Raw genomic sequence first — 14,124 nt, 5'->3', positions numbered from 1 at the left:
GCCACATAAACTCTTTGTTGATACCATTTGCAGGGGAAAAAACAGACGCTTTCGTATGCAGACCATTTTTCCCATTTTTCAAAAATTGCTGTATTTTGGCTAATTTCGGGGTTCCCCCAAGGGGAATCCACAACCCCTTGATACCTTTAGAATCCCCGTGATGTTCGAAGAAAAGGACGCAAATTTGGCATGGATGCCATTTGTGGTCAAAAAGTTACAGGGGTCTAAGTGCAAACTACCCCAAATATCCCAAAAAAGTCTTAGCACGGGCGGAAAGACCTAGCAGCGAAGGGGTTAATATCTTTTCTACCAGCTTGAGAAAGATTATTGGCTTCAGCAATTACTGTCAAACATAAGATTAGGTCATTTCCATTCAGCCTTAGAGAGGATCTCAAACAAGAGCTGGAAAATTTGCAAGGCATGATTAAGCCGATTGAGTCCAGTTTATGGCAGTACCCTCTCGTTGTGACCTGCAAACGCAATGCTGACAAGCGTTTGTGCATTGATTTGAAAAGCCTCAATAAGGAGATCTGGTTGGACTCCCAACCTCTACCCAGGATTAGTGATCTTTTGGAGGAGCTTGGAGGAGCTGAATGGTTCTCCAAAATCGATTTGGCATCTGCGTACCATAAGGTGGTATTGGAGAATATGCCTCGCCATTACACTACTTTCAACTCACCAATTTGCACATTCCAATTCTGTAGGATGCCTATTGGCCTGGCATCTTCCTCCTCGGTTTTTAAGCGCATATTGCGCCAACTTTTAGAGAATGTTCAGGGAGTTCTTGTCCCTGAATGTCTTGATTTTCGCCAAGCATGTAGAAGATCATGACAAGGCACTTAGATCTGTACTTCACATTTTTTTTTAAATGGGGTGCGGCGAAAAAAGAGAAATGTGAGTTTTGGAAAAGAGATATTACATTTCTGGGACAAAGTATCTTGAGTTGGGGCATTTTTCCAAGGTCTTGTTTGGTTAGGGCTGTGGTACAGTGTGCTAGACCCAAGAATAAGGGGGGACGGTGCTCATTTATCGGGGTTTGCGGGTTTTATGCCCGGTTTATCCCTGGGAATTTCACTACAATGAAGGCCCTAACTAGCATGTTGAAAAAACAAGGTTCCATTCATTTGGTATGATGTCTGCCTAGATATTTTGACATGGTTAAAATGGAAATAACGAATGCTAAAGCATTGAGTGAGTATGATCCAAATATACCTTGCACCATCACAGTGGACACCAGTAAGTATGGTTTGGGAACAGTACTGACCCAAAATACCATTGAAGGTGAGGTCACCATTAGCTATGCCTCAAGAGTACTTCATGAGCAAGAATTAAAGTACTCAGTAATTAAAAAAGGAGTTATTTGCATGCTAAGTTATGTGTGGGGTAGAAGATTTGTGGTGCAGACTGATCACAAGCCGCTTATGTATATTTTGAGTAAACGGGTTCGCCCAGCAAATATCGGACAAATACAAGTAACATTGTAACATTTCTAGGCACCGTACTCTATCCCTGGTGAAGGTCTGCCGAACATCAGACCTAAAACTCCCCTACTCTCCCCAGACCCACACCATACACATAAAAAGAATCGTGACACAAATAAATTGCTGTATTGCTCGCCTATCCTTGTGCTGCACCATTGCATTAGACCGGTGAGTAGCTCACTACCAGTCTTTCAATAGGGTCTTGGGTTGCCCGAGGCCCAACGAGGGACAGGTCAATGCCCCGGTATTTGGCCCACCTTGCCCAAATCTTCCCATGTTTTTGCGGACAGCCATGCGCCTGAAACACCGCTACTTCGGCCGACATGCATCCATCCAAGGCCTTCTTCCAATTTCCCGCACTGGGTGGAGATGTAGCCTTCAATGTTGTGCGATGTCGCGCTTGGCCAATGTAAGGCCCAAGAACAATAAGTGTTGCTTATATCTGTTTCCCCCGATGTCTTCAGTGCTGTGCAGGAGGGTCATGCAAGAGCTAGAGTGAAAGAGCCACGTATAACAATCATTCCCCCTTCCTAACATTTTTTAATAAATATCTAACTTTTCATTTCAGAAATACCTTTTGGGACTTTCTCTTCTTTTAATTATCTCAGATTTGGGATGTGATGCAGCTTGCTACCTTGAGTCTGTGAAGCCTGGCGTCAAAGGTAGGAACTAAAAACCTTATCTTACTAATTAACAGAGTGTATTTAATAATGAAAGAAGGTATGTCAGGCATTTGCAAATGTTTTGTAACTGAAGTGGAATTTGAAAATTATCTTTAAAGCTCAAAAGTTTCCACAATTACGTTTTTCAGATTCAAGTATTGTTGAGATTTCAGCTGTTTCCTCCGAGTAATATGGATCCATAAGCACGCTCCACCTTTTAACATATATATTTATTTTAAAATGGTGGACATCCAACATGAACGTTATCAAGCGTTGTGGTAAGCTGTCCCTTTAGCACAATCTTGCGACACCCTACCTGGACACCGTTAAGTAGATGCTGCCAGCTTTCAGAACCTCATTTTAACTTTTGAGTGTTCACTTTCTTTGAAATTACATCTTGCAGTTGTAAGATAAAATATTTTCTTGACTGCCAAATGCTGTTGTTTTTAAGTCTGGTTAGAGACTGCTAGGCCTCCAGATACTCCCAGGGTCTTCTTGGGACAGCCCCATCGTCGTTTTGCGGGGGGGCCCTTCTGCAGGGCCAGTGGGGTCTGAGGACTCACCCCTCTCTGTGGGCGCAGGGGAGGATGGTGAACTGTCATTGTGCAGCCCACCAGAGGGAGGTGGAGGTGTTGTCTGTGGTGCATGCCTGTCCCTCAGTACCGCCACTTACTGGCCCAAGAGGTCCACGATTTGTCCCATGCGGGTGTCGATGGACCTTATCAGCAGGATGAGCTCGTGCAACACATCGTCTGACCGGCCCGTTCGTCCCTGGGCCTGTTTGTATGCACCCAGAACTCTGGTGATGTGTTCCAGGGAGTGGGTCCCAGCCTCCTGGTGTCCCTGGGTGACCCTGCCCCTCCCACCTGCCCTGCTGCCACGGACCTGTTGCCTTACCACTGTGAGCACCCGCATCCTCTCCCTGCCCTCCTCCATGGGTGGTGTGTGCTCGACATCCTCTGGGACAGGGAGGGTGTTGCAGGCATCACTGGTGGTGGTGGTGGTGGTGGCGGTGGCAGCACAGGCCATGACAGCAGGGGTCTTCTGTGGAGTTGTTGTTGCCGCAGATGTGGTGGGGGGGACAATGGGGTCCTGGGACCTGTTGCTCCCTGGCACACCAGATGGGCCGGCCTTAAGCTCATCGTCCACGGAATCCTGGGAGTCAACATCCGACAGTCCTTGTACCGGGGGTGGAGACTGTCTCTGCAGGTTGCTGCTGTTGTCCTCGGCAGTGAGTTCTTGGTCACCTGTGGGTCAGATGTGAAATGGTCATTGCAGTGCACCTGGCAAGCTTTGTGTTAGCTGTGTGTCATTCACTTTTTGTACACTGCACAATTGACAGATCATCACATTGTTGACTATGTGCAGTACTGTGCTTCCTGACATGATGCAGTGGTACAAGCATTACTTGTCCATGGTGCGAGGTGTCAAGGCATACCATGCGAACCGTGCACAATTGAGGTTTACAGGGACTTGTTGCCATCTAGGGCCTGGCACAACATGTGTTTAATTGTGGACTCATAGTTTATTTGTCTGACCTAGCAGACGTCACATCTGGCCGTGGACTGGCGATTTTCATCCCCTGCATCCCTTTGTCCTGTCATGTGCATATCTTGATTTGTTCCACCACACATGCTTTCATATTTTTAGAATGGTCCTTGTTGCACTTGCCCCATGGTGATGCACATGTAACTAGTTGCTGTGCATGAATGTGCCCAGGCTTTCTTCTACTTGTGCATTGGTGTGTCACACTTTGGTGGTTGTGACAGTTTCCTTAGCTTACCTGTGTGCACACTGTACTTGGCAATGGGTAGGTATGCCTCTTTGTGCAATGAGAGGGCTGATGTTGTCATATGGCACCATTTAATTTGTGAAAAATGGGTGGGTGCACGTACTGGCTACCTACCTGTGAGTTTTTATGGTGTACTGCAATGGCTTCCAACTGCTCCTGGGTGGGGTGGGGGAGGGCTCCATCCTGCTGAGGTGTGGGACAGAGGGAATGTTGGGGTAGTAGTGCAGCCCTCCCAGCCACAAACACCCTCCCAGGGAAGATGGCTACCTACCTGTGAGTTTGATGAGGGTTGTGTAATGGCTGACACATGCTTCTGGGTGGGGTGGTGGGAGGGCTCCATCCTGCTCAGGTGTGGGACAGGGGGCAGGGTGGGAGTAGTGGTGCAGGCCCCCCACCCCAGACACCCTCATTGTGAAGATGGCGACCTACCTGTAAGTTTGTATGGTGTACTGCAATGGCTTCCAACTGCTCCTGGGTGGAGTGGGGGAGGGCTCCATCCTGCTGAGGTGTGGGACAGAGGGAATGTTGGGAGTAGTAGTGCAGCCCTCCCAGACACAAACGCCCTCCCAGGGAAGATGGCTACCTACCTGTAAGTTTGATGAGTGTTGGGTAATGGCTGACACATGCTTCTGGGTGGGGTGGTGGGAGGGCTCCATCCTGCTCAGGTGTGGGCCAGGGGGGGCTGGTGGTTGTTGTAGTGCTGTCTGCCTGTACACATGCCCCCATGGTTATGTTGTTAGCTATGTTTGGGGTGATTGGGAGTGGGTGAATGTTGGATCTGTGAGCCATGTTTTTGGGAGTGTGTGGTGCAGATGGATGGTATGTGTCCTAGGTAGTGTAGCTTGGTAGTTGTGCAAGGCAGTACATTGCAGAGTGGCGGTAGTCATTTGTTTGTACTTACCAGCCTCCACTTCCCCGGCTACTCCTGTGAGACTCTCTGGATGCAGTATGGCAAGCACCTTCTACTCCCATTGTGTGAATGGTTTTGGTGGAATGGGAGGGCCACCGCCAGTCCTCTGAGCCAACTCACGGTTCTTGCTCCTCCTCTACTTGACCACCCTCTTCAGAACATGCCAACACTTCATGATCTCCTTTTTTGATCTTGGGGTAGTCCCTACTGCATTGACCCTTTGAACTATCCTAGCCCACAAGTGTGTTATTGTGGCTATTGGTGTCTGTTGGACCAGGGTACCAAAAATCTGTGGTTCCACTCTGACTATCTCATCAACCACGACCTTCAACTCACTCTCAGTGAATTTGGGCATTTTCTGTGTGGCCATGGTGTGTGGTGTGTAAAGTGATTGTGGGTGCAGGAGTGTGAGTGGTGGTTGTGGTTGTGCTGTGTATGGTATGTGTTGTGCAGGGGGTTAGTTGTGCTGGAATGGAGGTGGTGGTGATGGTGGTGCTGTGTGTGGTGTGGCTGGTGATGTTGTGTCCTTTGGCTCTCCTGTCAGCTGGAGTATGTGTCCCTTCTCGCCTGGAGTTTTGCAAGGGATTGTGATCAGGGAAGGGGCTGGATTTATACTCAGCTATGTGGGTGTGTCCAATCGGGGTGTTGCTGACAGGTGTGTTGTCCTAGTGTGAGAAGGTGGCTCTGTATATACTGTTCCTTAATAGGTACAGGGTGTACAGAGTCCACAGTCCCCAAGGGTTTGACAGAGGCTAAAGTTAGATATAACCTTACTCTCTAAAGTGGTAGCTTGGTCGAGCAGTAAGGATGTATCAGAGGACAGTGTAAAGCATTTGTTGTACAAACTCAGTCAGCAAATGGTCTCACACACTCAATAACGGAACTCTAGGCCAATGGTTTATATAGAAAACATATATGCTTGTTTTATTTTAGAACCAACAATTGGATTTAAAATATACTTTCTCAGAATGAGATGCTTTATATAAATACTTTTGCAATATGCAATTGACTTTTGTAAGCAGTTACAAGTGGTTGCAATAGGCAACTCTATTTTAAACACAACAATGCATTGAGCTCAATGGAAAATTCAAGTTATTTGCAACAGATTGCTTTTAGGATTACTTTTGGAATTCCAGGACTGGATCCTAGATTCAGTCCTGGGTCAGACCTTAGAATCAAGTGATGAAAGTCGACTTAATTACTGTGATGATTTTTAAACAATATTTAGCTATTTTAAAAGTTGACACTTAGAAAATATTTCAAAGAAAACAGTCAATGATTCCCCATGGAAGAAAATTCAAGTTGCAGGTACAGTATGTTCTTGTTACTTTTGTAATCTAGTACTGGGTGCCTAGACTCAGTACTGGGACCTTTATCCAAAACAGGTAAGTAATTACGTTTTCAGATATTATACGATTTTTAAAGAATATTTAAAGATTGCAGAAATTGACACTTAGAAGAAATTTCACAGAAAAAGAGTCAATGATTTCCTATGGGAGAAAATTGGGTTACTGGTAAGTACAGTTGTAAGTATTTTTCAGAGTCGGTGCTGGGCACCAAGATCCAGCACTGGGAGCTCACCTAAGAGCAGGTGAGTATTTTCGTTTTCGTTACTCGGCTGATTTTTGGTGAATATTTTAAGATTTGAAAAGTCCACACTTAGAAGAAATTTCAGGAAAAAGCAAGTCAATGTTACCCTATGAAGAAAATAGAGTTATCGGTTTAAAGGTAAGTACTCGACTGGCAGAGTTGAGGTTCTGGGCATAGACTCAGGGGTCCCCCAGGGTCAGGTAGGTACAGTTGGTTCACCCTCAGCGACTCTAGGGCGGCCGGGTGCAGAGAGAGTTAGGCCCAATGTTATCCTATGAGGGATAGGGGGGCCTTGGTTGGTGGCTGCTGACTAGCAAGCCACGTGGCTGTGGGAGCTGGGCTCCTGGTCACTTACTCAGGGCAAGTGGGGAAGTAGGTAGGTGTAGAGGTTGCACTGCCAGGGCCACTCGGGCGGCTGGGTGCAGGGTGCTTTTGAGCCTTCGGGCGCTCAATTGATTTCAATGGGAAATCTCCGGTTTAGAAAAAGACTGCAAGCTCGGGACGAGGATTCTTCAGGTGCCACCACCACTTCGAGAGGTAAGTTGGGTAGTTGGAGGATAGGTAGGTACCCCGGGATTGGGCACAGGGGGCCGCGGGGCGCCGCGTGCAGGGGTGCCTTTTGGTGTCGGGAAACCTTACCCTCTGTTGATCGCGGTAGGGGGGGCACCTTGTTCTGAGGCTGCAGGCTTCTTCAGGAGTGTCGAGGGAGGTCTTTGGGTGCCGGACTCGGGGTCACAGTCGCCGTGGGGTCGTCCTCGTGGTCTTTGTTCACTCCGGCACTGGCCAGGCCTGGCTGGTGCAGAGTGTGCTGGGTTCGCGGTTCCGGGCTGCTGCCAGGGATTAGAGGTAGGTTTTGAGTAGAGCCTCTACTCATGGGAGTCCCAGGGGCTTAGAGCCAAAAGGTAGCCAGGTCCTTCGGGGTTTGTGAGGTTGCTGGCCACAAGAGATGCCGGGTTGGTGCAGGAGCAGGTTCGAGGGTCGACAGGCCGGTAGGGCTGGGGCCAAAGCAGTTGATGTCTTCCTCTTCTTAGCAGCTGAAGGGCAGGTCTTCTTTCTTCTTGCTCTTCTTTGTATTTTGGAATCTGGAATCTGGGGAAGGAAGGTTCAGGGTGCCCCTAAATACTAGATTTAGGGGTGTTACAGGTAGGTGAAGGGCAGGGACCAATGGGTCCCTGTCCTGGGGTGGGTACACCCCCTATCCTGCCTCTCTCCTGTGGGAGCGGGGCAGTAGCCTAGTCCTGCTAGGGTAGGGCTTCCCATCTTCAAGATGGCGAGAGCCCGGAGATGTGCTTCACCTCGCCTCCCCCACCTGAGGGGTGGGGTTGGCAGGCTGGCACATCCCCTGTCCTTATTTGGGGTTTCCAGCCAAAGCTTCCCGCCAGAGTGGGGGGTTGCCGTGGCCTGGGGAAGCTCACAGAGGCGTCATGCCTTTGAAGCTTCCCCCTGCCCATCCTGGGGGAGGAGATTTAGCACCTCGCCGAGGATGTGCATTGTTGCAGGCCCAGGAGAGCAGGGGCTCTCCCACCCAGGGGTCCAGCAACATGTCTGCTGTGTGGCAGCCTAGGCAGCCTCAGAGCAGACGTGGATTTTAGGTTAGGTTTAAGGGGGCATCTCTAAGATGCCCTCTGGGGTGCTTGGTACATTAAATCCCACACTGGCATCAGTGTCGGTTTAATGTGCTGAGAAGTTTGATACCAAACTTCTCAGTCTTTAGTGTTGCCATTATGGTGCTGTGGAGTTCGTGTTTGACAAGCTCTCAGCACCATGTACTCTTAAATGGCAGCACTGCACTTACAGTGCTCAGGAATGGACCTGGGTACTGTAGGGGCACAGGGCTCCTGCTCCTGTGCCCACACCATTAGCATAAGGCACCCAGCTAGAGGGGTGGCTGATGTATGCCATGGCAGGGTAGGTGATGGGCATGGCACACAGGGATGTGTGTCATGTCGACTTTGTTTTGTCTTGCACCCAGACACCCAGCCTGCAGAGGCAGTGTGTGTGTGTAAGGGTACAGGGCCTCTAAGGGTGGCACAATGAGTGCTGCAGCCCTTAGAGGCCTTCCCTGGTCATAAGGCCCTGGGTACCTAGGGTACCATTTACCAGGGACTGGGATGTGGCCAGGGTTTGCCAATTTGGGTTTTGTGTGTTTTAGGGAAGGAACATAGGCCCTGGGCACCTGATTGGCAGAAGTCCAGGGCACACTCAGTCAAAGTACATTCAGCAATTCAGCAAAAAGTGGGGGCATACCATGCAAGAAAGATGGCACTTTCTCACACCTAGGATTTGTTTTTTTCGTTTTGCCATGTGGTTGTGTCATTGGGGTGTGTTTTGTGTATTTGGGAGGCATGTCTAGTTTTCTGTGTGCACTTTTTGGCCTTCTTGTGGGGTTTTGGCTTCGTCCGCCATATTTTTGACGGTTAGTCCGCCGCGGTGGCTGCGCTTCAGCTCTTCTACTAGCTCTCCCATTCATCCCATTGTGCGACTGCGGCGGTCGGAAATGGCGGTACGTACTGTGGGACCGTTGGGGATATACTAATTTCCGGGGCGGTGTCTCCGGTATACTTGCGGCGGGTTGTTGTTTTTCCGCCGCGATTCTGACCGCCGCAGATGGATATTGACCATCCCCACCCACTACGGGTGGTTATTCTTGGAGTCATACCACCACGGTCGGATTTTTTTGGCAGTTAATGCTAATTTAGCCGCCGGTTTTCCCACGGGGCCGGCGGGTGGTTGTTTTCCGCTTCCATGGCGGTCGGGGTGTTTTTCCACTCGCCATCCTAATGGACCTCTATGTGTGTGAGGAAGAACGGTCCTGTTCCCTCTTGCAGTAAAGAAAGGGGTGACATAGGCACCCTACAGGCCCCTCTTGGGTCACGGATGATTAGTTCTATCTCTTTTTTTATATAACATTTTATTGTTTTTTTATCAAATATTACAATAAAGGATAAGGCAACAGAACGGAGTAGCTTGAATGAATGAACCACAGAATTGTCATTACCAGTTGAGACTCCCAGGGTGCCAAATCAGCACACAAAACAGCTGTTATTGCAGTTCCTCCCTTCCCTTTCCCCATTTCATAGTTTAGTGGTATAAGTCTGGATTTTCTCGTCCAAAGAGCAATGTGGTTTGCTATCCTTTCTTGATGTATAAAACAGCTGGAGTAGCTCTTAAACCCAGATTATGTTCTTGCTTACTCCTGGACATCTGGAATTAGGCTCTTGACTTCAGGTCAAGCTCCATCCATCAAGCTGACATCCCGGGAATCTGTAACTCCTTCTGGCCTCCTGACAGGTGCAGTCAAGCGCCTAAACAGGCAGGTATGTATCTTTCTTTTCCAAGTCACAACAGCATGGTGACATACAGGACCAGACCTGGGGCCTAATTTAAAGTAGGGCAGATGACCCATCCGCTGGTGAGGTCAGCAAAGCTATTGTCTCCACTCTCCTAGAAGAGGACCATACAAGGATCTTGTTCTCTTCTGTAGATCTGTTGCTATGGTAACTCCATTGAAAGCGGTAAAGCTTTGTTGATATTTTTTGTCAAGCAAACCTATGGATGGGTTGAGCCCACAAATTCTAGAATCCATCCACTCAGAGGATAGCTCAAAGTCTGAAGAAACTCGCCAATGGCGAGAGGTCCGGGACCCAATAGATAGATTCCACTTCACACCCTTAGGAATCTCCCTTGAGATGCCGCCTTCACTTTTTATGAGGCACAGTGCTGTTTTAAAAGGGGAAAGTAATAAGTGCCAAATAAAGGAAGTATTATGCTTCTAGTCGACTTAATTTTGATATTTCAGTATCCATGCGATGTGGTAGTAAAATTCGCTCCACACTACAGTCCCATCTAGAGGACAATAATTGATGTACTTCTCTTTAGGAGTTTTTTTCTGTGCCATGTTGGTGTGGCCCCTCAGCAATTTTTGTGTTTTCACAAGAACACACTTTCAAAAGCAGGAATTTAATATTGAGAAAATATAGAATATTTGAGCCAGATGTGCAGGGAGTTTTCTGGCTGTTCATGGGAGTCCCTGAGTGATGTTCCTGCCCTAGCCTGTCGTCTCACATCTACGTCTAGAGGAAGGAAATTTAGTGCTGGTCACTAGCTCTAAAAAGTGCAAGGCCACAATACTATGACTTAACGGTTTGTGGTAGACAACCTCACAGGTCAGAACTTTCCAACAACGAGCGAAATGTAGTTCTGGCATCAGAAAGCCTTTGTTTCCCCTAACTCTAACTAGGGCAGGTGAGCCACGCGTTTGTAGGGCAGGTACACTGTCATTTTCCAACAGCGCTCCGGCTCCATCATACTCTACATCACGTCCATAGGGCCGAGACTGGAGAGACAATGGTATCTATGTTGATGTTCAACTCCTGGGCCTGTCTTTTCTGCGAATGCACTATTTATTAGAATAGGTTCCCTTGGTGTTCAAATGACAGCGAACTGGCAAACCAAGTACTGGCCCGGGCAAGCAGTGTTTATAGCCCGCTGGTGGCCAGATGGGATGCCAGAACCATTCGGATTTGTCTACAGCATCCAAGAGTGTATCTCCTCCTTCTATTCAATTCACTTCTGAAAGATGGCCGTGAACCTTGTCCTTGTTCTGAATAGGTTTGCCCGGAAATGAAAACATATGCGTTGGAGGACCAGCACTCACTAATGAAACGGTGTAAGTAGGTTGACATAATAGTCCACTGTGGAAAAGCCCCCAAAGCTGAATGCAACCCAACAAGTCCAGTGAGTAACATTCATACATTAGCACGGTGAACTTTCTGAAAGCGGTCTTCGTGCACATTTCGCTGTTGTGTAAATATGCAAAATTTCAGAAAAATAACTTGCAATGACACATACTTACGCAAAAGTCTAAACCGGCATGTGGTGATATACCTTATATGTGCCTTTGTATCAATTCAAGAGGCAAGGACGTGATTTGGCCCAAAACAAATCGCACAAGCAACGAAAGTGCGGCAAACCGCAACTGACTGCATTCTTGTTGTTCACCTTCTACCTGTGCAGTTGCTCTTTTTATAGGAACAGCTCGTAACTACATAAAGTGGCGTAATAACATAATTTCAGGAATATTGTATAGCAAGAGTAATGCAAAATAACTGAAATGACACGAGTGCCCACTTTCTCCTGTTGCTGAGAGCCATCTGCTTTCAACCAAATGTTCCATACCTTCTCATCGTCTCCTTGAGGTGCACATTAGTAACAGCTGCTTGAAATGGACAGTGGAAGCAGATCTGGTTTATAAATATTGCTTCATTAAAAAGATTATTTTATAAATGTCACGAAAACACATGAATGCCAGAAAAGAAAAGAATGCCATTAAAAGCATACAACAATCCAAATTGGTATGAATGCTGATGCGATATTGCAGAGAAAATCAGAGAACCGGCTAGATACGAACTGGACGGCAGAATCGACTGAATATTGATTCCTGCTTGGTTTTCTAGGCTGCTTCATAGACGGCAAGCTGCGTCCATTCGGTTCAACAACTAGAACAAAGGAATGCATGACTTGCTCCTGTTCGTCATCAGGCACAGGATGCTGTTCCCTGTAAGTGTTATGATTTATGTATTTATTTCATGATGTCCAGAAGGAATGCTGCCGCTGCTTCTAGTGCCAGCCTTAATTTTTCTAGCGCGCTGTACTAGATGAGTCGATGAATCTCCATGTGTTCCTCTAAAGCAGAAGTGTTTATACCGGAGGAGGGTGGGGCAGCCCCCCCCCCCACCCCGCATGAACTGACCTCAGAGGGGCACCAAGCACTGTTCAAGAGGAGCACCATTGCAAAAGCAGTGATGTGTTAGGTAAAAAGCAAAATGACAGTTGTAGTGTAAAGATCTTCTTCATGAGGAAGCCCTCGGACACCGTGTACATTTGTAACTCTTCTTTATTCTGGAGAGGGAGAGCGGAGCAACCACTGCTGCCTGTGCCTCGTAGCTTCCCCCAAGGCTCTGCCTGTCGCATAGGGCATGGCGGTGGTCACGTGGTGCAGAACAACTAGAATGCGACACCACACATCTTCCCCCTTAACAACATTACACTGATTAACCAACAATACCTCTGCATGCTGTTTGCTCAATAATTATGCTGAGCTGTAGGTCTATACCTTAGGTGAGCGAGAGGGGGAGAGAGAGAGAGAGAATTAGAGAGAGAGATCCGCAGTAGAGACTGCAAGGAGGTGAGACGGGACAGAGGGAGAAAAGGAAGGGTTACATATTGTACGCGCTATTTTTCTTGGGTGACACCACTATCCTGCCACTGCGGGTCCCCGTGAGAGGGACCTGTGGTGCCTGTGCTTCCCCTAAGTGGGAGCTGCTCTCCCTAGTGCTCCTCTCCAGGCACTCGTTGTGTGAGGAGGAACCCCTTTGCATTGTGTCTGGGTTGTCTGTGTCATTGGTTGTCTGAGGTGGAGTGTGCTGTCTGGAATCTGGGTTATTCCTTTCTGCTCTGGTACCTGCATCACCCCCTGTCCTTCAGTGCTAGTGAGAGCACTGACCTTGTTTCAACTGACGACTTTGTTGCATTTGGCCATCCTAGTTTGTGACCACACTTTGCCATCGCTCAGCAAGGCGGAGCGTGCATAAAGTTCTCTGACTCGGAGAGGCTTGCTGAACTTGCTGTCGTCTTTCTACACCAGTGTTGGAAAGGCGTCCGCCGGAAGGGGGTTCGATACACGTCTTGCCCACCCCTTTGACCCACCTCTCCCAAGTAAGCCGAACCAGGCGCGCACACCCTGATCTGCACTGTGAACAGAGGGACACCACACGTATTCTTTGTAGGACGATAAGTTCTTTTATCGATGATTTCAGGGATCTTTATGACCCAAAGGCAAATAGTACAGCAGTGGCACAACGTACCACAAATCAGTCGTGGGGAATGGGGGTAGCGGGACAGTCTTTCAAGATAGTGTCTCTGTGAAATACCCTGCGGAAGCTCACAATCCTCGAGCTGGAGGGTGTCGTGTCTCTGGGCGATCTCTTATCGAGTCGTCCTCAAGGGGAGCGCCGCGAGTCTCTCAGCAGGCACAGGTGGTCGGAGTTCAGGAGCCGCGATTCCGTCCGCAGGGCTCAGATGGTTCAATAGCTGGGGGGCCGCGAGTCACTCAGCAGGCCTAGGTGGATCAGTGTTCGGGAGCCGCGACTCCGTCCGCAGGGCTCAGATGGTTCAATAGCTGGGGGGCCGCGAGTCACTCAGCAGGCCTAGGTGGATCAGTGTTCGGGAGCCGCGACCTCGTCCGCAGGGCTCAGATGGTTCAATAGCAAGAGGCCGCGAGTCACTCAGCAGGCCCAGGTGACTTCCGCGTTCAGGAGCCGCGACAGCATCAGCAGGCTCAGATGGTTCCAGGTCTTCTCTGTCCTTGTTCCTCCGGCACCCCTTGTTATACTCCGCTGGTTCTTTGAAGTCCGGAGTGCTCGCAGAGGGGGGACTGGGGTGACGGAGGGGGTTCGGCGGGATTTCCTGCCGCTCACTTCTTTGGTCTTTTCAGGTGGGTCTGGGAGGGACCCCAGACGCTCGGTAGGGGAGGCGCCTGCTCCCCAGGGGCCTGGTGGCCGATTGAGTCCTCCCGGGGAAGGCGACCCGAGGTGTGACTGGGCTGGCGCCTCTGGGTCTGGCTCGAGGGTTCCCGCTCCCTCGGTCGGGCATGCGTGGTAGGGTGTTGAGTCTGTCAGGTCTCTGGCC

At 49.0% G+C, this 14,124-nt stretch overlaps 1 protein-coding gene across 1 annotated transcript in view; it reads left to right on the top strand.

Annotated features, from left to right (window-relative positions):
- The first annotated feature begins 420 nt into the window (after positions 1-420).
- LOC146867182 (beta-microseminoprotein-like) overlaps positions 421-14,124 on the top strand; it is a 161,125-nt gene continuing 147,421 nt past the window's right edge. The window contains exons 1-3 of the mRNA XM_085620387.1: positions 421-636; positions 2,050-2,143; positions 11,892-11,994. Of these exons, the coding sequence (XP_085476513.1) occupies positions 421-636; positions 2,050-2,143; positions 11,892-11,994 (413 nt within the window). The remainder of the gene's footprint in view (positions 637-2,049; positions 2,144-11,891; positions 11,995-14,124) is intronic.

This window comes from Triturus cristatus, chromosome 1_2 (genome assembly GCF_964204655.1).
Source record: "Triturus cristatus chromosome 1_2, aTriCri1.1, whole genome shotgun sequence".
Taxonomy (NCBI): domain Eukaryota; kingdom Metazoa; phylum Chordata; class Amphibia; order Caudata; family Salamandridae; genus Triturus; species Triturus cristatus.
This window is presented reverse-complemented; position numbering and strand designations above follow the sequence as displayed.